We start from the raw sequence: 25,873 nt of genomic DNA, 5'->3' as shown, positions 1-25,873 counted from the left end.
AGTATTCATATTCAGTGTATATTGTGTAAACAGGATGTAGGCTAGACAATCTACCAGAATTACTTTCTATCAGAAAGTAATGCATATGCAGTAGAAGAAACTGTGTGTGGTAGACTTCATTCATTATTTTGCTGGTAGTCTTGGAACACTTGTGTTCAGATGGACTGAAACACGGAGTGTTGGCCTAAATTCTCCTTTCCACACCCAGTTTTCTTCAGAAAACAAAATGCTGGCTAGAGATTTCATTTTTAAAATTCAGACAAATTCTGTATCACTGCAGATAAAACTGCCTGTAAACTTCCATCTGTACCTCCTGCCTCCACTGGCACAGTGTGAAACTTTGCAGAGTTCTTATCTGCTTCCAAAAAAGAGTTTTCAAATCGGACTAACTTCAGTCGGCTCTCAGCTGGAGGGGCTTGTAAATCTAGGGCATCTCATCCCCATCAGTTGGCACAACCTAAAATGCCAGAAGTTTGGGGAATTGACAAAATTCACTGCTAAAATATTCTAGAGATACCAGTTGCTTTGAATGGTGCTGTTAGGCACTGCGCACCAAAGGCCACGTGAAGAAACTTAACCACTGTCAAAACATCTGTTGTTGGCAGCATGGGTTGTGATCAGCTGTAAGCTGGCACAATGAATAACTACCTTCTTGAGAAAAAATCACCATGTCCTCTCTGACCGTCATTAGCCTCAGCGAGAACTCTATGTGGATTGATGGGGGAATTCTTGTAAAATCTTTGTGCTCCTAAAATGCAGTGGAAGAAACCGAAAGAAAAATCCAGCTATGGTCATTTTATCTAAAAAATACATCCAGGATCTTAGAAAGAAGACAGGCTTTCCACTGCTCTTGATGGGGAGAGCAATCAGGAGGAAATAATACTTAGCTGGGTTGGCTGAATACATCACAAGTGGTCTCAAATGTGAAAAGCAAATTTCTCACTGGTCCCTAGGTAACACTGTTGCTGAACCAGGTGAATAGGTGTAGTTTGCTCTTTCAGGCTTAGTCAGATCATCATTTTCTCTGATGCTGTTGTTTTAAACATAAGGTTTGTTCTATCTAGAGGGGTATGGGAGGAGATTATTTGGCAAATAAGAAAAGAACGTCACTATTGCTTTGACTTGTTCTCAGAAGTATCTAAAGTGTAGTAAATATTATAGTGACCTTTTTGTCCACCTGGAGAAAGAGTATTTTCTATGATCTGACCATCATTCTAGAAGTATTCGTTGCATTTAAGGATATTTGAATTATTCTATAAATAAATTAATGCATGTTGTATTTATAAGTGGAAAAAAAGAGAATGAATCCTTTCTAAATGTTTTACATATGCTAATAATAATAACAATAATAATAATAAATGCTTTCCTTTTGAATCTTTAGACCTCTGTGCTACATTTGGTGTATTCCCATGAGGTAATAGGCTTTGATGCAGGCATTCAACATATGATTAAAATATGTTAGAATTCTCTTTTTGCCTTCATTCCAGCTTCAAGAGATGGATTGAGAAGTAGTCAAAATTTTGTGTAAGCAAAGGTCTTCAAAACAACTCCCCAAAGTAGCTATTTCCAAGTGTCCTTCGCAATCACTTACAGTCTCTGAAAGGCCTTTTATTCTACTGCAAGCATGTAAATGAGGGGATAGGAATACAGCATCATCTCTGAAAGAGGTTTGAGCCACTGTTGTGGGGAAAGAAGCAGAAAGGAAAATTCTATTCATTCATTTGTGAATTTTATGAGTATCTTACTCTATAAATCTCTCAAAGTTTTCTAAGATTTATGATGTCTGCAAGAGAAATAAAAAGCTCTTCGCATGGCCACTTTGGCAAATTAACAGGCAATTCCTGCTGCACCCGGCAGGTCATCCATCCATCTATTTTACCCTGTTACACTTGCGTTCTGTTCCTGCCCTACGCCACCATGAGTCCTAATACCTAGAGAGTTCTTCAAGAGATCCAACCGAGTCCTAGAGATGGCTTGGCTTCATTACGTGGAAGGCTGCTCACAGAAGTATTTGTACATGGAGCATGGGGAAACAGCCTGATTAATGAGTTTTGTTTCTTTGTTTGCTGTATTACTTGGACTTCTTAGCAGTGCTTTTCCAAGCAGACTGATGAGCAGCAAAACAAGATAAAGTCATGCTGAAACCCTCATGCCTTTCCTTTCATCATTCATGCATATAATATCAGCATTGCTAAGCATCTTTGTGTTTTTCAATAACAAGGCACAAATTTATAGAACCTGCAGAAATTATAGCCATATTACGGAGAGCAGAATTTAATCTCTGGCCTTCCATTTATCTAATTAATCCTTTGGATTTGTTGCTGTTTTTGCAGGTGGCAGCATACAGTGAACACAAATATCCATTTGGTGTTTCATTATTGAGAAGTACTTCTGTTTTGTAAAGTAACTGGCCTGTGCCTTGAAAGATCACACAGCATTTACATTGCATAGCCTGTGAAATTCATTCCGAAGTAAAAAGGGAAAATGCATCCAAAATGATTACGGTCAATTTCATGTGTTCAGAAAGACTTTTTCTAAGCTACAATTGAATTCTTTCTGTAATTTCACTAAGGAGATGGAAGAATATTATGTACTTAGAAAAAATACAGAATAAACTAAAAGACGCACTTTAAGTTAAGAAATAATGTAATGCCTACAAGCCCACATTATAGCAGTAAGAAAATGACAATTACTAAAGACTGTTCAGGTGACTCATAGCTTTAATTTGTGTTTTGCATTTAGTTTACACCATCAAATTCTTGTCATGCTATGATAATGCTTTATATTTACAGGGTATCTTTCACCTAAGTGGCTTCCAAAGTGCTTCATGCATTGCTCTATGTACAGATTACAACAATTTAATCTATTACATTAATACAGCTATCTCTGCAGCAAGGTACAGCAGCTATTCGAGTCCATATGGTAAAGGCTATGCACAGTTTAAAGAGAGAGAAAATACCTTCAAAATCTGTAGAAGAGATTAGGTAGAATGTAGTACTAAATTACAATTTGCCCTGGCCACAAAATTAAAAATAAAATTGCTGGTGTGAAGAGTTCAGGTTGGCTGCAGTCAGTCAGGTTTTCTGTTTTATGGCCCACCTGGAGCCCCCAATACTAGGGCAGCACATGTGGTCATTGTGCTGAAAAGGTGACTGAAGAATCATCAGAATCACTTTGTTCGATGCTTAAATGTTATGGTAAGTATTTCCACCTAGTATTTATTTCACCTGCCTCACGTCTGAAGTCTGGTGAGCTTTGAGCACCAGATTACTTGCTTTATTGTTAGCCAGCAAGCTGGGCTTTGTGTCCCAGTGAATTTCACAAGAAATTCCACATTAGTGACATAACATCCTAATTCCTGATTGCTTAAATATGCAAACCTTTGTGATTACTCTAAAAATCTATTTGTCTTTGGAGATATTTCAGATACAGAGCTACAAAAAATACATTATTTTATTAACAACAAAATATTGGCCACTCAGGTGCACACATGCTGAGTGACAGCATGTGAAGTAAAAAAAGTACAAGTAAAGAAAAACAGCAAACAGACTGCAAAAGATTTCTTAAGCTTGTTCTTGTATTTTCAAGAAAGTAGATAGAAAAATGTGGTTGTAAAAGGTGGTCTTCAGTGAAGAAGGACACATACAATAATACAATTTCCTTGGGGAGTTTGTAATGGAGCTGTGTGAATTAACATATCCCATTATTTCTCATCTTTTGTGATATATAAATGGGGAAACAAACAGATGATGATAACACAGAATACCTTCAACTGGAATGTTACCCTGATTAATGCAAACTGATGTGCAGTTTTAATTTGGTTGTTCTTGACTGGGAATCACAGCGTGTAGAATCCTAATGAGCCATGGAGTAGCGATCACCAATCCCAGACACGTATATCTCACGTTGTGTTTGCTGCTTGTGGCAGCTCTTTAATTTAGGTTATGTCAGCAGTCCACTCTGAGGCAGACGTTTTTTAGTGACTTCATAAGGGCATTAAGGTTATTCCTGCATGCTCATGTCATTGCTGGACAACAAACACTAAGGCGATTCTGACGCAGTTAAGTGCATTTGTTGTTCTGTACTCTGTTCTCTGCTCAGTAAAAAAAACCCTCACTTGTTATGGAAGCTTTAAATAAGACTGTTGGATAAAAAATTGGATATAAACCTCCAAGTATAACACAGTGACTAGAACTTGTAGTCTGTATTAATGATAAACATAATTATATTTTTATTAACATCAAAATTAAATGTTTAAATGACAATAAATGACAATTAAATGGCAATGTGGCATATCACTCACAGAGTAAGTTAACCTTACATATTCAGATGCTTGGTTGTGAACATAGCTCCTTCCAGCCAAATGTAGCTCTGTCCCAAGGCCTTCCAAATTATTATTTTTAATATGGGTCCAGATTATGGCAGTTTAAATAAAGTTCTGAACTCATCTATTTTATTCTTAATTTATAGCGGTGCTTAGGGGATATGCAGATATTTAAAAAGAGTAAAATCAATTAATTCATGATCCAATTATTTGTGTTAGCCCCTGTGGGGTTTTATTTTAGAGCATTGGATCAGCATCTCCCAGTTAAGCACTGTGCTTTGAGAATGTAAAGCTTTCATGTTGAAATATGATGAACCTGTGGTTATCTTTTCCCTATCTGCAAATTTAATTCCTTTTTTTGTCCTTTCATGGTTTTAAAATTCCCTTCTTGCCTTATGTTTTTGAAAGGGACCTCATATAAATACAACAGATTTTTCTAAATAACAAGAAGCTTATTTTTTATATAAAGGTGACATTAACAGGCAAGAGAGTTCACTTTCTAGATCATATGCCCTGTATTTTTCTGAGCCTCTATGTTTCACAGTAGATATTTAGCTTTTGCAATCACAAATCTGTGATTTATTACGCTTTTCATGTTATAAATTTAGAGTAGACCCATATGACAACTTCTGTGATTTGATCATTCTGCTTTTTCATCCATCTTGAACAGAATTTAGTCTAATGTTCCAGACAGCTTCAAATACCCCCTGCGTTTATACGGTCATTTCTAAAATGTAGGGAATGCTAGGGGCGAAAGTACCACTATGCTTGGAATTATCCATCTTGGCACAGCCTTTGCCCATAGACGTTGTCATTTCCTTGATCTGCAGGTGTCAGAAGCTCTGCAGTTTTATGCCCCTAGCAAGTCTATGTGCCCTTTCTGCATTGCTAATTCACTGCAACTGAAGCTTCTGAGAGCCCTCCCTAAATAAGGAGAAAATAAGAGTGCTGAAGAGAGCCAACCCCAGCTGAGATACCTTTGAGTTAGATATCCTTAAAATGACATTAAATATTTTTTTGAGATAGGTGGCACACCACAGCAACCTTTTCCATCACAGTTTGTCACTGGTGGATGAAGCATACTAAATTTATCTCACTGGCTTCATAATTATTCATCTAAATAAGATAAGACAGATTTTAAAATATTTAACCCTAACAGGTCTAACTGTTCGCCAGGTGATGGAGGGAGTATTGAACACTTAGTTGAATCAGACTAGTGGACTAAGGACAAGACTTTTATGAAGGATCGATATGAATTAGGAGCAGATAAGATAAGAGTTAGATTCTTTACTTTTCAATTCCTTGAAACCTTGGCACCATTTTACATAGTTAATTAGGAATTATTTGGTATCGAACACTTGTTGAGAAAAATTCTAACCATTATGGGTCAGCTGATGTGTTTTATACATGATCAAACTGAGACAGTAAGAAATAATACAAAAATATCAGACTGATCATTTATTTTCAATTAGATTAAAAGGTATCCAAGTATGCTTTCCAGTGACAATGTTTTTTGCTGAGAAGGAAGGAATACAATCTTTGTAATAATTCCTCTGTTATTTTCAACATTCTGAATAGAGCATTTCTCTTGATTCACTTCAAAGCAGGAGAAAATATTGTTATATTATCATTTAACGTTAATTAAACTGCAAATGAGCTTAATGATCTGTCCAAAACAAAGCTCAATCACAACCTGTTACATATTAACTATCAAAATCAAAAGAACCTTTAAATTCTTTGTTAAATGTACCAAGGAAGAAGGAGATAGCCAATCATTAATGTCATCCTTTTATAAAATCAGATTTGAGGCTGGATAACTTGAATTGAATGCATGCAAATTGAAAAAGGGCTTACAAATATAAGTCAAATATGTTGGAAGAAATAAATTATTAAAAAAAAAAAAAAGATAACAGCAAATGTAGTTGTCTCCTCTGTAATTTACTATCAGGAAATATATTTTACCTACTATATGCCCAGATTTTGAAATCTCTATATTAGTAAAATACCATTTTCTCACATTCTCACAAAATCTTCTCTAGTGTTATGGCAATGTGGTCTTAAGACAGGACAAGAACATTTGTCTATTCATGTCCTGAAGTCACTGGAGTGATTTTTGCTCTTGATTGATATATCAAGCATTGCCACTGACAATGTAGCTTTTCAGTAGTGGAGGTATATCAAAACCTACTCGTGTCATTAAGGTTCGTAATTTTGAACTTTTGAAGGCTTAATCCCCAGAAATGCTAAGATTCCCTAATAAACCAAAATAGTACTGCTGATGTTCAGCTTTTCTGAGGATTAGGTATGTTATCATTCTGGTTTATCCAGCTCTAAAGCAGGTATTATCTTATCACTCTTACATACAATCCTTTTAGCATGTCAACTGTAAGTATTTGAAAGGTGAGGAGTGTTATTAAGTCTGACCCTTACAAGCTTTTTGAATGGTTTTCTTAATGTTTTTTTTTTTTCTACATAAATAAGATTGATGTTATACACTGTTTGGCTGGACAGTAAATTAGAATTTTCTCATATAGGGTTTGGCCAGCTGAATAAGACAGCAATGCAACAAACTTCACAAGGTCATAAAAAATTCTTCCACTAAAAAGAGAAATTAACACTGACATAAAGTTATACAGACAAAGTGATAGCATGTTCAGTTATTTTAGTGTCTTAGAGCAAACCCACCCGCCTGCCCAAAATGGCATGTGGATACTTTTTGTGAAAACCGTTTTACATATTGATAACAGTATAGTGAACAATTAGGATGTGGAACTTTATAAAAAATAATAGTCTGAAATGCAAGACTGGATTATTTGTAAAAAAAAAATTACGTTAAGGGACAAGAATGGGCTGTATTAGATAGCTTCCTATGGTGCATAGCTTTGAGGGTAGTTCCCTTTCTGACAGCACATGCATCCATGCAACCCTGTATATATTTTCAGGGTTCACTTTTCCAGTAATATGAGATGAACTGTCTGTCTGTGGTCAGAATTTTCTAACGCTTGATAACTATCACACTTCTATTTATCTGTTCTTTATTGAATGTAGAGTAGTAACGTGTGATACCTTATATTTCATGGGTGATAATGTATTATTTAGAGCCAATAACATTCAGTTTTACTCAAGGATTACATCTTTCTCCTGTTGTGATAAATAATTAACGCTGGCTTGTATATCTCATCTGCGTGGTCATTAATTGAAAACATTAACAATTTCCTCTCCATTTTTTTTTCTAGTTTCAGGCCACAGTAAAAGAAGGAGTCACAGGTGTAATAGTAAACTTAACTGTTGGTGACCGAGATGACCCCGCAACTGGAGCGTGGAGAGCTGTCTACACCATTATTAATGGAAATCCAGGGCAGAGTTTTGAAATCCATACCAATCCTGAGACTAATGAGGGAATGCTCTCCGTTGTCAAAGTAAGGATAATTTGCTATTGTACTGCATTATTACTGTAAGTTACATCCCCTGGTTTTACTACATTGGAGAAGGCACAGCAAGGATAAATTACTCAAAAATACATACTTAGCTACCAGCACTTGTTTCCTTAAGCCAATATGTATAACTCCCTTTCTGTTACAATAACCTTGCTTCTTTAATGATAACAACCTGCATGATGCTAACTACACTGCCTTTGTCCTTAAGTAACAGCTAGTTTTTTCTGAACCATCACAATTAATTAATAGTGAGACTTTAGAGTGCTGTTTTCTTTGTGACTGAGAGCACAATTAGAATTTGTGTGCCACATTTTGTACTCAGAGAACACATATGCAAATACCAGGGAAGTAAGGAATGTGGCTTCAAACTGAACTAGAGTGCTGCCTTTGATTCCACATTTCTAAAATATCATGAAAAAAAACCAAAACAAACAAACAAAAAAACCCACTACATGTCTTTGTATGAAGATGGTTGAAGATAATCCTGTATTTAAAAATAAAAATAAAAAAATAATAAAATCCTGGTTGCTGCTTGTACCAGAATATTCTCTGTTTGAGAATGCCTCAGAAAATGCATTTTCAATTCTAAAGAGTAATGGAGTATTTTTCCATGGCAGGGGGTTTGGTTTTAATGTAGGAATTGAAAAAAGAGCCTTATGTTATTTATCATATATAGCTATTAAGTGTAACTCTGCTCTGTTTGAAAAATGCATATAATATCATAAATAAGCATGTACGTGTAAGAACTGTATGTTTGAGGTATGACAGAAAATATATGCTCTTGGACACAGAGACATCTTGATCTTTCATTAAGTGCAACTGGTCAACCTGCCAATAATAAAGCTCAAATGAAGCTGTTAAAAAAATAACAGCTGAATAGTATAACAGTATGAATTCTTCAGTGTGATGAAATAGAGGAATTATGAAAATTTCTAGGAACCCATGATACGTCTGTTAATCTCAAAGCGTGGTCAACTTTCTGGTTTTCACATTGTGTTTCCCTTTTCCTTTACATGAATGGTAATATAAATGAATGGTATATAAATATAAAGGCAGGAATTATCTTCAGTGTACTTTATAACTACTGCCATGTCTATCGCTAAACTCTGGCCAAGCATCAGATGCAATAAATGCTGTTGTCCCTTTCTGGCTAATTTTTTCTCCCACAACCTTTGAGTGAGAAATTGAATTAAGAAATGTGCTAAGCACTCTCTTTGCTCTTTCTATTCTGATTTATGATGTTTTACAGCCTTTAGACTATGAGATTTCAGCATTCCACACATTGCTGATCAAAGTAGAAAATGAAGACCCACTGGTTCCAGAAATAGCCTATGGCCCCAGTTCCACAGCAACCGTTCAGATCACTGTTAAGGATGTGAATGAAGGCCCTGTTTTCCACCCAAACCCAATGACAGTGACAAAACAAGAAAACATCCCAGTTGGCAGCATCGTGTTAACAGTAAATGCCACTGATCCAGATACTTTGCAACATCAGACTATCAGGTGAGTGCAGTACCCTCTAATTTTCATCCCCTAGAAAGTGAGTGTCTTTTGTGCCCAATAATTTGTCTGTCAGTACAGAGTTAAATTAAAGTCATTTGGTCTCTAGATAATAAAAAGTGGAAGAAGTGGCCTCTTTTTTCCTGCAATGAAGAGATTCAGTATGATGGAGACAAAGAACTGCATTAGACAGGGGACAATAGCTTTCCAGGCTATGAGAGTGTAGTGGAATAATCAAGTGCCACAAGTAATAGATATACCTTAGCATAGTGTTTCAGAATAACCTTTAACCTGCTTGTTTATACCTTTTCCTTCATGAGAGCCAGAGAAAACATGTAAAATTGAAAACATGGATAGAACTCATCTATTTTACATATTGATTATATTGGTTTATGATCATTTATAATGTTCCTTAGTGAAATAGTGATTGTACATCTGTGTTCAAGGGCTAAGGGACAATATTTCTCATTGAAACACTGAAGCTACAGTAAGCTAGGACTTGTTCTTGCCCAGATCAATGCAAGTAAATGCTGATTTCTGTACTATGGTAATGTAATCTATACAGGCACCATGCCACAAGGAGCAAAACTGGGTATTAAGTGATGCCATGGTCTTATAAATTGATCCACCTCTACTGGTCTTTTGTTTTCAGATTTGGTTTTGTTTTTTTTTTTTTTTTTTTTTTTATGAAAGATAAACAGTTTTTTCCCTAATACTAACTTGGATTTACAGACTGCTTTTTTTTTTTTTTTTTTTTTTTTTTCAAGGACTGCAGATAAGGCACTAAAGTTAAAGTCTACATTTGTGTAATTTTTGTTTTTTGTTCGGGAGTCTGATTTCCCCTAGATATCAGCGTACATCTATAAAAGCATAAATATCTTTGTGAGAACGACTTCAAAGCTTTACCTAAACAATGTGTAACATCAGTCTACACTGTGGAGGTAGATTTCCTTACTATTACACGATTATTTAGCATTGATTTTGCATTTCCTTAAGAAGGTCTGGCATAGGTACTGTTTTACAAAAGGAATGTTGATTTACAGAAGGATCTTGAAGATGTTCTTTTTCAGTAATAAATGTTGGTAAGCATGCCATTGTAAAGGACTGCACTGACAATCTTGGATTCAAATGAGGAGAAGGTGAATTTTATCAGGTGAGCGTTGTAATCTGCAATAAAGAAGGAAAAAGGCAAGGCACATAATTAGAAGCTTCAATTCTCTGCATCACCTAAAAAATACCTAGTTAATGGAGTGTGAATATTTCAGTTCTTTCTATCAAAAGCAACTTTGAGTTTTGCTATTCAGTTTATCTTCAGATCAGTTTATCTGAAGAATGATTTTTAGCAGATGTCATTTTCCTTGTTTTCTAAATTTATTTGTTTACAGAATGCATTGATATTCTTAATTTTAGCTTTTGCTCTAAGGATTTATTTCTTTCACTGTTGTCACACAGATTTGTGTTGATGGATGGTAAAACTATGGGATTTCTATTGCATACAGCAATATGACCTTCAGCAGCACTATTCAGAACGTGGTTTGTGTAGTGAAAAGATATTTATTCCTTTTTGGATTGGGACTCAGTTTAAGAAATAATTATTGAAGTTCTCCATAAGTTTACATATTTCCATGGCAGATAAGTAGAGTCATAGTACTTATTCTAACAGTTGATTTTGCAATTCTAAAAGAAAAGAAAAAAAAAGTCAAGAAAAATATTTGGATTTGGTTATTAGAATGAACAATCTGGAACCTATTATCTGAATTTCTCTCCTTGACCAACTGATTTTGCTGAGTTTCTCCTATCTGAATTGCCACTGAAATTTTAGGAAATACTATTAAGTCACTGAAAACTCTGTTAGCTTTGTGTGTTGTGTGTAACCAGCTGCATGACATAAACACTTTTTGCAGTCCACGCCATCTCACAATTGGTTGCAAAGGAGCTCTAAAAGCTTGACTGTTACTGGCTCATAAACTATGAAGAAGTTCCTCAGAAGTGTGTTCATATCTGTGCAACTAGAATCTGGAAGGTTTTAACCAAAAGCAAGATTTTCTTTTGTATTCTGCATATGCAAGAGCAGAAATAAGCTAGTTTGGGTTGGGAATGAAGAATTATTATATATGGAAACTATTTAAAAGGAAGTGCTTGTATAAGTTAGAAGAAAATAGTGTAAATATAATGGAAATCTGCAAAAAAGTGGAATGCAAGGCTAGTTTCACTACCTTTATGTCCTTCTGATAAAATAACAGAAAAGCATAAAATAGCATTCTTAGAAGATGCTTTTAACAGTGACCAATATTACTGAAACACAGCTACCAGCAGTGAAAAAGGAAGTCTGCAGTATATGGGAGCAGCATCTACAATTTGGGTCATGTGAAATTGCACGTATAAAGGCCAAAGCTACTCACTGGTTTGGGTCTGGCAGAAATGTTTTTGTCTTGAGTTCCTACAGGCAGGTGTTTGTTTAGAGTTTGGGCCTACATCCAGGGCTTTTATGCAGGTTGCATGCCAACTTACATAATTCTCAGACCATTCTGTAATAATTACATCATCAGAGCCTTTACTCTGATTATACTGGTAAAATATAGGCCATGCAGACACAGAACAGAATTTTTAAGAAGACATTACACTAAATATCAGTGACAATGAGGAAGCAATGTTGTGTGTCAGCAAGAGGCAATGAATATCAGAATGGCAATGAATGTGAACAATGTCCATCACCCACAACAAAGTATGTGTCTATTCAAAATGTGCAGACATACAAACAAAATAACAAGAGAATTACTAATTTTACTTTTTTATTTTCAGCCTATAACAACTGAGATATGTCTAATTGCAGCCTTATTTTTTTTTGGTTAGTTTTCTATATAAAACTTGTTAGAAGGGGCTGATGGCTATTGGTAATCAGGAAATTTAATTACTGTACTAGATATAACATTATAAATGCATTTCAAGAACCATGAACAGTGTATTGAAACCTTTAGTACCACTGTCCACATGTAGATTGAATTTATAGTTTGAACACATCATGTTTGAATGAGATTCAAATTACTTATCTCTTTGAAAAATATGGCTTATGTTGTAAAAATTCCTAAAGACAGCTGTACTTTTGAAGCAATTTTCCTTCTTATTGTTCAGCTTGATGTGTTTTTGCAGACTGAGAAATTTCATTTAAAAGCTCAAGCAAGCTGGCAAAATGTATTACACTGAAAAAAAATATGACTCTGAGTATTTGTTAGACTCAAAACCACGTAACAAGCTCTAGCTATCTGTTTTGCACACAATTAGCAGTGAACTTTCATACTGTCAGCTCTTCTCTGCCCTACTGATGCTAACATTTCAAAGAAACTCAAGGGAGAAACATCCTATTGGAAACAAGAACCACTTGCTTATGTTGACCAGCCAAATAATGTAGGAATCTAGTTTAATCTTACTCTAAATTATACCCATTTAAAACTAGGGTAACACTGACTTTTCCCAACTATGCCCAGATTTATGATTTCCTGTGAAAATGCTGCAATGAGTATAGTGTGCTTTGTACCATGGATGTTATAGAAAGGAAGGAGCAGACAGAACAAGAGAATTTGCCTGAACACATACATTTGGGTGGTGAGCAACATTTTTTCCTCCGTGATCACTGCCAGAAAGAAAAAAAACTTATTGAAGTTGGATCGCATTTCTTAGATTCATTAACCTATTTTTAAAGTATTTAATTTCCTCTCATTTCTAACTTTTTTAGAATTAAAAAAGAAAGAAATCCAGCAGGCACCATTTTAATTATAACCCAACAATTTATTAATAGAACAGTAATGAAGTTTCTGAAATTTGATTTCTTAATCAGGGATCATTGTTATTTTTGTGCCAGATTTAAGAGTTTAATTTTGGGTGCCTCTTCCCAACCTCTGAAATTTTAATCAGAAGTTTCAAGTGTACATGTCAATGAGAAGTTAAAGGCCAAATTTAATAACATTTTCCACCTTGGGAAATTAAAAGAAGAGTCTTACTCTCTGAAATCCATTATTAACAGTAGATCTTAATTAAACACAGTTACGGTCCTCAATATTTTGTCTGTGTGGAGAGATTGGTTTAAATATTTTTTTCCTTTCTGTATTCAACAAGTCCAGGATAATCAGTAGTTAGACTTTTAACTATGTGTAAATAAGTTGTTTACTGCAGTTTATTTGTAATTTTTAATTAAAGCAGTGTTATTCTCTGGTTTCATGGTTTATCGTGGCGATATATTTTTATTACCTACTGTGCTCTTGGATTTTAAATTATTTATGTAAATATATTATTGCAGTATTTATTCTCAGTAAGCAATTTGATTCAATGCTTCAGAGATATCTTCACAAGAAAAGTTTATTATAGCTCTAAAGCGTATCTAATTCATTAAGTAGAATTAAAATGCAGTATTTGGAGCTGGAGAACTTAGAAAGAAATGGAACCCAAACTACAATAAGTTTCATAGGAATACAAAAGGTTGCCAAAAATATCTGAAGCAGTATATGTAAGCAACTTGTGTGTGTATTTTTTTATCTGCACCTGATTCCAGCTGACTCCACATAGTATAAATTATTTCTGGAAGCATGGAATAAGGTACAATGTCTCAAAAAAGATTGCCTAAAATTCTGTAAAATAGTGCTGAAACTATGCTGAAGTGGAATCAGTGAGTTTATTCAAAAAAAAAATCAGTTCAGTGAGTTTATTCAAAATCTCAAATACTTGATAAAACTAAGGAAGATTCACTGGGGAAAAAAGGGGGGGGGGGGGGGGGCAGGGGAGAGTTTACTTCTGTTACTTCTCTTGTTGCTACCAATCACCACCCTTGTATGAGTGAATATATAAGCCTTGAATAGTAAGGAAAATTCAAGAAGTCTATTTCATGTCTCTTGCTGGGATTTTTTCAGAGATTCTGAACCCCATCAGAACTAGGGTGAGACTTCAAATCATGTTCCTCACAATCATTCGAGGGATCAATTTTGCATACTTTGTTTCACATCGTGCCTTTTAAAAGCACTTTTATTGCAGATGGAGGTCAAGAAACTTGCTGTTTGGGATACACTGCAATCATTTGCAGAAGTAGTATATAATGAAAGACAGAAAGTCCTGAAGAGTGAATGCTTATGAAGTAACATACTTAGTCATTGTTAAATATGTCTCCTAGAGTCTGAAGGACTTGTCTTTGATTCCTAACAACAGGAGATTTGTTTTGCTTTTGCAGACAGAAGAATAGTTCTGTTGTTATAAATGAATGTCTAAGCCATGCTCTCTGCATGCAGCACCAGAGTTTTTCACTGTAAGTTACACCCAAGAGCATCTTGAGTTGGCTCTGCAGTTTTATTTATGACCTGCCTGAACCCAGCCACTGGGAATTTGTAGCACATCTCTGGATCTGAAGTTGCCATATATTGGACAATGGAAATTGTGTTGTGTTTTTTTTTTTTTTCCTTTTTTTTTTTTTTCTTTCTTTCTTCCTTTCACATTTTTAAATTAAAAGGAAAGACAGGGAGAGAGAGAATCTGCTCGAAGCAAAACTTTTTCCCCTTCTGTTTTTCCTGCAAAATTTTGAGACATGGAAAACGTAACTCTAGAGAACTGTATGTATTAGGGCAGGCAAGCAAAGCCAGAAAAGGAGCAATCCAATTACTTCTAAAAGACAAAACTTGGCCAATTCTCTCATGCTACACAATTACCACCTATAATTTTAGGTACTCTCCCATCAGTAATTAGCTCAATAGTCTTTTTACTGAAACTGTTTCTTGAATGTGTTAATACTAGCAGTGTTGGTAATCATGGTGATATATATATGTGTAATTATCCTAATAGTAATACATTGTCTTTTATTTTCCTTGCTTGACCAAACGGACTTCCACCTTTTGCTTAATAAACGAAGCAAACCACTCTTTCCCTATACAGCAAACTCTTTAGGCCTGCATAAAGATGGGAAAGGAGCAAAATTGTATCTGGAGCATACTGTCTCTCTTTTATTCTTCTCTTATACCCATGATCACACTGATTTAACTCTAGAAGGTTGCTAGTGACTTAAGAGCAAAATCAGGCCCTGATTTTCCTGTTCAGCTGATATGTAGCTGGCCAGCACTATTCAGACAGATCATGGAGTCTGAATTAACTTGGTGGAAGCAACTGATAAAAATCAGAATCACCACTGTGAATTCCCAAGATCAGATTTAAGGGAATAAAAGTAAACAGAGTAAAATCCCAGTGCTGGGATCTTAGCAGAACTGCCAAATCTGGAAAAAAGGCCCTATAAGAGCTATGGGCAGCATCTTACACTGACCACTCAGGAAAGTCACTTTGGACTATTGTCAGCTTCGATATTGGAGCTGTATAGGACCTACTCTTCCTCAGGGTAGTGAACAGGTGTTGATAGTTTGCTTCCCGAAGTCTGTTATTCAGCTCTTTTGTTACTCATAGGGATTCCCTGTCTTGCTTACTTTACAGCCAACCTGTCAACACCTGCCATTTAACACCCTGGGGAGTTCCTCAGAGTCCTCAGTTGCTTCCAGCATTTCTCTTAGTAAACAGCTCAAAGGCTCCCTAGTTGTTTCTTTTCACCCTGTTCTTACTGATAGTTTCTGTCTTTGTGTAGAGGCGGATGTTAGCCCTCTTCTTTTCTGATTTTGTATATCTTCATTTTTATTTTTTTTGTGTTCAACGATGATCCCATCTAACCAGCTGGTGCTAAGTTTTGATATTGCTTCTTTTGCCTTGCAGGGAGGTGGGGGAACCTTCCCACGCTCTCTGGTTTATCTATGCTAACGTCTTAGAACTGTTTTGTTCTTCCCAGCTGTTGCCAAGGTTTTGGGGGAAAGATAAATGTATGCGAACAGGTAGCTGTAACATCTGTTTTTCCTTATACTCTCTTAGTATAAATGGAGGCCCAGCAGAAAGCAAATTTTCACCCAATATGAGTGAGCCAGGTCTCCTGAAGAACAGCATCCCTTTCCTGAGGGAGGGGAAGAAAAAAAAAAGTGGTGGTGATGTAGAGGGTGTTAATCCCTCTTCGTTTCATTAGTTCCTGAAATAGCAGATATGAATTAAACTGTAAAAGACAAGCTAACACAAGTGTCTCAGGAATTTTCAATCCAGTCATTCACAGTTTTGAAGGGAACCTATCTATCAGAAACCAGCCTTTATCACTCCTGACAAGACTTGTCAGAGGATTGTATTCCTAAAATTTTCTATCTGCTCTACTCTGTTGGCATAAATTATACCTAATATGCTGATATTAAAGCTGTATATGATAAAATTGAGAACCTGTGTTTCCATGTAATCAAATAAGCCATAGAAACCAATTTTAACTTCCCTTGATATTACCTTAAGAATCTAAAATTCTTGATTAATAAGGATAAATGTAACATTTAAGGGGAGTTTAATTAGACTCTCTGTCTTTTTCCTGAATAACAATATTATGCCATATTATGATTTCAACCATGTCAGCACTCAGAACAAATCTCTGTGAACTGTGAAATTATAGGGCACATTTTTCATGTCACTGACTAAACAATATTGCAGATCTTCTTGAGAAGTATAACAATAGGATATATCAGTCACAAGTTATGCTTGCAGTGGAAGTCATATCCTAACAATAACTCACTTTGTCATTACTGTTCTCTTCTGGTTTCAAAGAAGGCAGGATTTTGCCTCTGGAAGAAGTAAAGAGTATCTTGATTATAATAAGTTGGCCATCAAATCCGTGGATGCCGTATGAGGAGGCAAGTTGACAGGAAAGGAGGTGGTAGGAGTTCAGTTAATGTTTTATGGTCATTGAATTCTTGAGTACAACTCAGCCGAACTGGATTGTGCCTGCGTGTCTGGATGTAGCTGCAACAGTTTTCAGCGGTGCCTTTACAGAGTTATATTTGCACTGGTAATATGTTAAGATTGTAACTCCAGTGACCAGTGTTATTTTATAACACGGCAAAAGCTGGGAAACCAAGTACTCAAAAGTTTGCCAAGGAGACCAATTACGCATCTAGGCCAGACTCCTGTCACCAAGCAGAAGTGTATAAGTAAGCCATTCTTCTTGTTCTTGTGGAGCTCAGCGCTTCCCTCTTTAAAGCAGGTGCAGATCTCAGATGATACCAGAGCAGGTGTTGTCAGGTATTCAGTTCCTGATTGGAAACAGAAAGCATTATAATTCTTTCAGAGCTTTTTGCCATGCTGTGAAGATATAAAATGCTGATGTTATGGCTACATTTCATTAATTTGTAGTCTCCAGAATAAAGAGAGAGTAAACCATGGACATGCTGAATTCAGTGGTAAAATTCCCACTGAATCTGAGTATAGGATTTCATCTCAGAGCAGAAGTTTTCTGAAATACACAGAGCTTCTGATATATGTCTATAACCACTACTGAACAGCAAAACATCCCTAGTCTGGCTGTTTCAAAAAATGAAAAAACCCATCTTTAGACTCACAAATGATAATTTTTAGAGTGGAATCTGAGTTCAGTAAGGAAATTGTCAGAAGGCCTAAGCACTCATTTTTACTAAATGGAGCTCTGCAATGGTACTGTAATAGGAAAAAGTCTTGTAGAGTTCAACTGGAATTTTTCTATTAACTTAGTAATAAGGACGCCAATTTCTGTAAAATAGCTTCTGAGTAAGTGTGAAATTATGCACTTTGTTAAGCAGCAGTAACCCTGCAGATCCATTCTTGATTCAAACATGAATTGCTCAGGACTGACTTCTTCATAACTTTATGACCAGTATGCTCTCGGTAAATATGCCTATAGAGACATGCCTGCCTACATGTAGCTAGATAATTATTATCCATATGATCCCTTGGGGCAGCTCTATTGGGTAGTACTTGGCATAGCATTGCCTTGGAGATACTAACCTGTATAACCCACATTTCATTGAATTTTCCAACCCCTGGAGAATTTTTACACATTTACCTATTTTAATGTGTCTGTCAGAATTATGTTTCCTTCTTTTCCTTTCCAAAGAGAAATTTCCAATAGAATTCTACCTGCCTAAGGCATGGCCTCTCTGGAGGTTCAGCCCTGGGTCATTGGTAGCATTTTATACATAAAATCCAAATGCAGCCACAGAATTTATCTGATTATGCTTCAGGGCTAAAACAAGATTTATTTTTATTTATTTATTTATTTATTTATTTATTTATTTATTCATTTATTCATTTATTCATTTATTTATTTATTTTGTATTAATAGGGCTCAAGGTTTGTTGCTTCAAAATGGAGAACTTAAAAGTTGCTTTTGGCCGTGGAAGCAAAGTTAACTATGACTAGTTACAACCAAATAGTGAAAGACTGTTGGTAAAATGTCTTTCTTTGTCAAGAAGCATCACTGTGGCAAATTAAGGTTAAACAAACAACTGTAATTCTTCCATTTCTTCTCTTTTCAGTGCTTAATCTCATAACCTCTAATGAAAGCTTTTTTCTGTGTCATAAATGAATACTTATATGAAGCTCTTTCCTCTAACTTCTTCAAATTCTCCATCACTGTCCAGCAGATCTCTTAAATGCCGCATATTTGTCAGGTTGCTTAATGTTCATCCAGAAGGGATACGGCTGTTATAATGATGAACATGATAGAATAATTGGGCTGTATAGAGTAGGCTTGTAGTAGGCAATGCATCAATCAGAGTAAGTGTTCAGAATATAACTGTATGGAATCTGGCTTTCAATGTTTTTGTTCAACAAGTGAAAAGTAGTATTTCATTTTTCCGGCATTCCTTGAAGGCACAAGCAGGAAGAGAAAAAAAGAATAATCACAGAAACCTATAACAAATGTAACAACCTAGACTTGATGACATTATAAATAAAGCAACTAAGACTTGGTTATACACAATCCTGAAAAGTGATGAGGGCCAGACAGGTAGGAGGGTGCTCCATGGATTTTAAAGTGCATTTGGACAGCTTGAGTGCTTAAGAACCTGATTCATAGAGATCAGATCAGGTAAATCACACTTCCCTTTTCATTTGTCATGGCCATTAAAGACAGCGAGTTAGGCAAACCAAAGTGAGTGGCCTAAAATAAAGGAAAATTTATGACATGATATCACAAATTTCTTGAACATTTCTGACGGAAAGCAATTGCACTTTTTTGTTTATTTCAGTGTACTCAGTCAAATAAAACTCAGCAGTTTATTGGTACATAGCAGTTAATTTTTACAGTAGGAAAATATTACTACAAAAAGAATGAAAGAGAATTAAATTTTTTTCTGTAAGAACTGCACCCATGAAGTGCATAGTGTATTCAAAATCAGCTGGGAAAACTGAAAACTTAATTTTTGTTATTATTAGCCATGAATAAATATGCCTTTTTCTTCCTATTATTGGATTGGACAGTAGTGTGATTTTTTTTGAATATTACATTCTCACATTATCAGACATGCTACTGAAGTTCTAACCTACCCTTTCCTTCTTTGTTATTAAATGCTACAATGTTGGAAAGTATTTTAACTCAGTGGGTATTAATTCCTCTGGGCTACAAAACTATACAAATGCATCAAGACAGACTATTTTCCTACTACAAATACAGTTATTTTTAAACAAAGCTAAACTAAAGAACTAAAAGGAAAAACATCTTAATTGCTGCAATAATAATACCAGAGTGACATATTTTATGGAATTAGTTGAGTTCTATTTCTATGGAAACAAAGATATTAATTTCTTGGCTCTTCGAGCAATTTAAAAAAAAACTTTGAGAATTTCCAGTTATTCCAGATAAACTCAGACCATTAATCGAACATCAGACAGCCTTGTATATATTTTTCACACAGACATTGACATGAAATTTGCATCATCATATTCATGTACTGTAATACACAACTGAAAACATAATCTGATACTGAGCAATGGTAAGGATGTTGTTTTCACTAGGACTTCAGTTTAACATGAGTTGTTGCATATGTGCTTCTGTATACTTTTCCAAAAGTAATGCCCACGCAGAGTGATTCTCACATCTATGTGAATAACTAATAGAATTGCCTTAAGAAGTGCTTCTTGGACAAATTTATTTTGTGTTTGCGTGTAAAATACTTTTAATGAATTAACACTAGGATTTCAGAAAAAAAATACAGGAAAATGTAGGCCGCTAAAATAAACTTGTTAAAAGCCTGACTCTTTTCTTGTAAAATAACCCCATCCTTAATTCCTGCTCTGGCAATGACATTTAGAGAATCTAAGTTTCATAATAGATGCTTAGCAGATGAAATAGGGAACAAGAAGTTTACTAATTTTTAACTAACTCTTGGGTTTGCACTCAACTGAGACCAAAATCATTCAGGTTTGATTCTGTTTCATTCTAAAATATAATTGGACATTAGGAGAAATTTCTTTATGGAAAAAGGGTTGTGTAGCACTGGAATAGGCTGCCCAGGGAACTGGTTGGGTCACTGTCCCTGGTGGTCGTCTAGACATGTGTAGATGTAGAACTTCGTAGAATGGTTTAGTGGTAGACTTTTGTACTAGGTTAAAGGTTGGACTAGATGAGCTTAAAGGTCTTTTCCAACCCGAGTGATTCTGTGATTTTGACTAGGTGGGGAATTCCACATATTTTCTCCCTAGAGGTAGCATTTAGAACATTCGCATAAAGGGGTTGAGCCAGGAAAAGCCTTTCATTCTCCACTACCAGTGCTGTGTACTAGCAGGAACTTGAATCTGCAGCACGCTGCTGCTTCTGCCAAGCTCCCTGGTGGTGGGAAGGGGAGAGACGTGGTGGCATTTTGGTCTTTAGAGCTGGCATCTCTGTTGTGGCAGGTGCAGGAGGTGGGTTAATGAAGCAGTCCAGCCTTCCTGATAAAGCTTTACTGTCAGACACCCATCCCACAGGTACAGAAAAACAAATCGGGAGATGTGTAAATTAAAGCATATGCATGGGGCTGTGTAGTGGTGTGCACAGGGGGATCAGTGTGTGGCAGGGGCTGATGGGAGCCTGCAGTGGCAAGAGCAGCACAGGGCTCTGGAGGATGACATGAGAGGCCAGGGGTGATGCCGCAGCCTGCCACGGGTTTGCACAGCTCTCTCCCTGTTGAACAAATCCTCTCTAAGAGATGTCAGTTATTAATTCAGTTGTTATTGTGAACTGGTAACATGAAATACACTTCTGGGGATCAGCTCTACATACAGCAAAGGCTATAAATAATGGCTCAGGCAGTGCTCTAATGTGAGCAAAAACAAGATTCAAGCCAGCTTTTTTTGCCTGGATCAGGTTCAACTCTACTCCCAGGTTCAGCGTTTTCCTTTTACTTGGGGGAAGTCTGGATTCCAACGTGGATCTTTGCCACTCTAGATTAGGCCTGTCAAATACATGAAAAAACACTGTTATAGGATTAGCAAAGAAACTACGTTGTATCTCACCACAATGAGCTTCTGGAGAGAAAACCTGCACCAGCTGCATACTTTTATTAGCTGTTACTTACACACTTTGAACAGAGCTGGGGGTGCAGTGGTGTGCACTCAATGGGGACAGGAGAGCAAACAAGCTGGAGTGGGACTATTTCTCTTGCCAGGCCCCTAACTGCAACCTGCCAAGAAACTCAGAGCCACATGGAGGCTTTTATAAGTCAGCAGAACATTATTGCTCTCCTATCATCTCCTGCATTACGGTGCTTGCCTTAGAAATAGCTGAATCTTAGAAATGAGTCCTGTGTAAGTTTAGCCAACTCAGGAATGTCCCAGCTCTGTCAGCACAGAAAACTATTTCGATTACTTTTCTGGCAGTATCAGCTTCTTCACAGATTTTCTTTCTGAGTTGCTACTTACTGCATGGTCAATTTATTGTGTGTTAAATTTTGTTCTCTCACACTAGTCTCTTTTTCTCTTTGTCCTTTGTTGCTAAGCTAAGAAAAAAATAGTGAAAATGTTTGTGCTGGTTCATCACAGTAAATAGTCTTGTGTAAGTGTTTTGGCTTCAATACCTGATACGGCCAAGGGATCTGTAATTTTTTTTTTTTCCTTGAAGAAAAACTTCATGGAATTAGGATCTGGTCCCAAGCTACTTTGTTAGAAGTATTTGGTCTTCATAATGAATTTTATCTTTCATGGATTTACTTGGGCATAGAAAATTGCCACATGATCAATGCGATAGCTTTTCTGTAAATGCTAATTGCCAGGTCTGTCCTTTTCTGTAGTTACATGCTCTTCATAGCAGATACGTCACACCCCTGTTTGAGGGATCCAAGATAGATTCTGCTTCATCGTCTTTGTTGCTTGGAGCCTTTGACATTATCTTTGCTGACTTCGACTTGACAGACTGGGCAGACATTTCCTTGGTGGCATCTCTTTTGCAACTTTAATGTTGTCCACTGATTCCAAGGCTGAGGTTTGTGAGTCTGGCACTTATTTTCTAGAAAAGGTCTATCTTTTGAATATATTTGCTTTTTCTGGCCATTATCCAAAATTTTCTGGTAGAATAGATTTCACAGAGCTACTGCATTTTCAAGGCCCCTGACTTTTAAGCAGCTGTCCATTCAGAAATGTTTACTGTCTCCTTCAAATCAGAGATCAAAATTTGTAAGATTCAGTATTTTTTCTTTATTTGGAATTGCGGTGTTTTGGCTAAAACTTAATTCATAACTTTCATGACTTCTATAAGAGTACATCTCTTCCTCCTTGCCCCCCCCCCACTCCCCCTTTGTCCAGGTTTTAATTAAAACAAAAACCAACCAACCAAACAAAAAGGCTATAAGTCATAAATACTGGGCATGTTTTTCCCAAGGAAAAATTCCAAGCATTGTCTAGCACTTTGAGGATCATAATTTAGTCTTCTGTTAGATGTAAAGGTAAGGTTTTTGTTTTTGTTTTTGTTTTTTTTACTAGCCAGCATGATAAAAAATACTTCACATTTTTTCCTCTTTCAAATTCCCATTTAGGATCCCTCACATAAGTCAAGGAAGCATTTTGTTTTTAATTTGTGTCAAATTCATAGTTTCAAATTTCCAAGAATTTTCTCTGGCACTGAAGAGGTAAAAATGGCTACGTATAGTAAGGGGATAAGAGAGAGGAAAGTCACACTATTAATAATTCTGAATGCCTTGAGGACAGCCAGAGGCCGTGGGCCCAGTGATCCCACATGTTTATGTTCTGAAAGTGTTCTGATTTAGACATTGTTCATTTCATTTGTGTTGTTTGTTAATATTCTTCACTACCTAATGAACAGTTGTAATTAAAGGGAGTTGTGTGTGTTTAGTATCAAAGGAAGTCATCTTGCTAAATATGCTGGAACCAATTCAAGAAATGTCCTCCTTGGTATGGCTTGCTTCTCTGGCAATAGGACAAATGACCCATTAGTGTTCAAAGCTTACTGTTTATTTTCAGTGTGACAAGGAGTTATTCCCCATCTCTGGAATGGCCTAGTCCTTTAGGATCCCATCTAGATTTATACTGGCCTGTAATTCTTTGAAAAGTTCTGATGAGGAAAATGGAGCAAGAGGGCAACAAAAGAGGCAAGCAAGCATGAAACAAACAAATGAACCGGGGTTACCTGGTACACTAACCTCTGCTTTAAATGGCATCGATATTGTGAAGGCCTTAGATTGGCACAGGACATAAACTGTGCTAAAATGATTATTCAGTATATTCACCAATTTGTTATGCTTTCCTTTTGGAAATTAATTTGCAGAAACATTAATCCTGTTGCTTCCCTATGAGATGGGTCCCAGAGTTAACAGTTTTGATGGGGACCGGAGGAGATCTCATGAACAGCCAAGCATCACACAAGCACAGGCTACAAACCTGTGCTGGAGCTTAGACTGGTTGCTCCACTGCCCTGCTTCTTGGGGAGAACACTTCACAATTCTGGGAAGTATTAGCCAGGGAAAAACTGAGGTTTTATGGCAGCTGGTCAGAGTAATCCACTGCTGGGAGCAGCCTGGCTCCTGGCAGTACGATCTGCAGTGCAACGGGAGTTGTATTGATCCAGATAGACTAATGCTTCACAGCAGTGAGCCAATTCTCACTTCTTTTCTGTCAATCCTTCAGAAAAAAATACCTCCCACTAAATCTGGAGAAATGTGCTACTTCGTGGCAGTGTTCAATAGTGACATTTTAGTAGTGAATCTGCTGGGCTCTTAGGAAAATTTTCCTATGTTTGAGAGTTACCAGGACCCCAGCTTGAAAAAAAAGCAACAAATGGATTTGCAGTGGGAGAAACTGCTTTTGCTGGAAGCACACTTGCAAAGAATTGGCATATACAGAAACTTGATAGGGTTTTACTGCCAAAACCTTCTCTAGGTACTTCATAAAAGAACCTCCAGCTCTTCCCGTTGATTAGCTTTTGAGGCACAATTGCTGCAATGAAAAAACTTTTACTGATTTGCATGTCGACAATTATTCTAACAGTAACAACCTGATTATGCTAGGTGTGTTAGTCCCAGATATGGTGTATTATTCCCAAGCTTTAGGAATAATTCAGATAGTTATAGCCTCTGGGTTCATTTAACCATAGCCCTAATCACTTCTGATTAAAAAAGACATAAATGCATTTGTTTTGTTGTTGTTGTTGTTGTTACACATCAGCTTCTAGGATTTTTTTTTTGCCCTGAAGGAAAATACTACTACTACTAATAAAAAAACACTGAATATTAGTTCTTGGTGTAGAGAAGTGTTTGGAAGACTGTACAATGAAAATAACAAAAATGTTTTCCTTTTCATAACAGTTTATTTAACTACCTCATTATTACAGTTTTAGTAATTTCATTTGATTAATTGCTGTAGGTTTTGGTGTATTATTATTATTATTATTATTGCAATGACTCTACAGTTACTTTATGTTTACCAAGGGTTTTACTTCTATTTTTTTTCCACACAAATAACTAATTAGTCAACCATTTTCTGAGCTCATATTTCTCAGTGGCAGGGGACTAGAAACTGAATTTCATCTAATTTTTCATTCTGTTTTGATCATATCATTGTAGATAGAGAATTGTGATGAAAGCAAACCTGCTAAACCACTGATGTAACAAGGAAAATAAAGCCAAAATGATTTTTGTTCAGATGATGAGGTGGGGTGCATAATTTAGAAGTGCCTTGCAGATGAAAACAGAAGAAATTACTGTCTGTACTGTGGCTGCAACCCTACAAACTGTTCCTTTTGGGCACAGAACCACTCCCAGTGCTAAAATTTACCAGATGAGAGCACCAGCCTACTCACCGTCCGAGCAAAGCAGCTCATTGCCTTTTAAGTCTCATGTAGAATAGACTTAACATTTCTAACACTTTATTTCCACTGTGCTCCCTCTGATTCAGTGAGTAGCTGGAGACAATATTGGGTATATATTGATCTGTCTTTAGCAGTAGAGATGAGCAGCTGAAGCTCTCTCATTTGACCTTCTATGCTAAGTCCCATATGCTCCAATTTGCCTGTACTGGCAATACTTCATTTTTACTTGAACAGGACAAAAACATTTCTGTGTGAGGTATGCTACTTAATTCTGTCTGTGGGGTCTGCACTTGGCTCTGAATGTAGTTAAGAGAAAATTCCACAAACAGATATATCTCAGCAGTATGAACCCCTCCCACTCACATAAAACTATATTTATGTTACAGCCCAATTAACTACAAAAAGGATTTAAGTAAGCAATTTTTTGTGGTTTTGTTTTGCTTTGTTATATTTTATCATTCTAGC

At 36.3% G+C, this 25,873-nt stretch overlaps 1 protein-coding gene across 5 annotated transcripts in view; it reads left to right on the top strand.

Annotated features, from left to right (window-relative positions):
• CDH13 (cadherin 13) overlaps positions 1-25,873 on the top strand; it is a 479,376-nt gene that overhangs the window by 409,121 nt on the left and 44,382 nt on the right. For all 5 annotated transcript variants that reach the window (XM_005020165.6, XM_072044043.1, XM_072044040.1 and 2 more), the window contains 2 exons: positions 7,561-7,743; positions 9,011-9,264. In XM_005020165.6, the coding sequence (XP_005020222.4) occupies positions 7,561-7,743; positions 9,011-9,264 (437 nt within the window). The remainder of the gene's footprint in view (positions 1-7,560; positions 7,744-9,010; positions 9,265-25,873) is intronic.

This window comes from Anas platyrhynchos, chromosome 12, assembly GCF_047663525.1.
Source record: "Anas platyrhynchos isolate ZD024472 breed Pekin duck chromosome 12, IASCAAS_PekinDuck_T2T, whole genome shotgun sequence".
NCBI classification, from domain to species: domain Eukaryota; kingdom Metazoa; phylum Chordata; class Aves; order Anseriformes; family Anatidae; genus Anas; species Anas platyrhynchos.
This window is presented reverse-complemented; position numbering and strand designations above follow the sequence as displayed.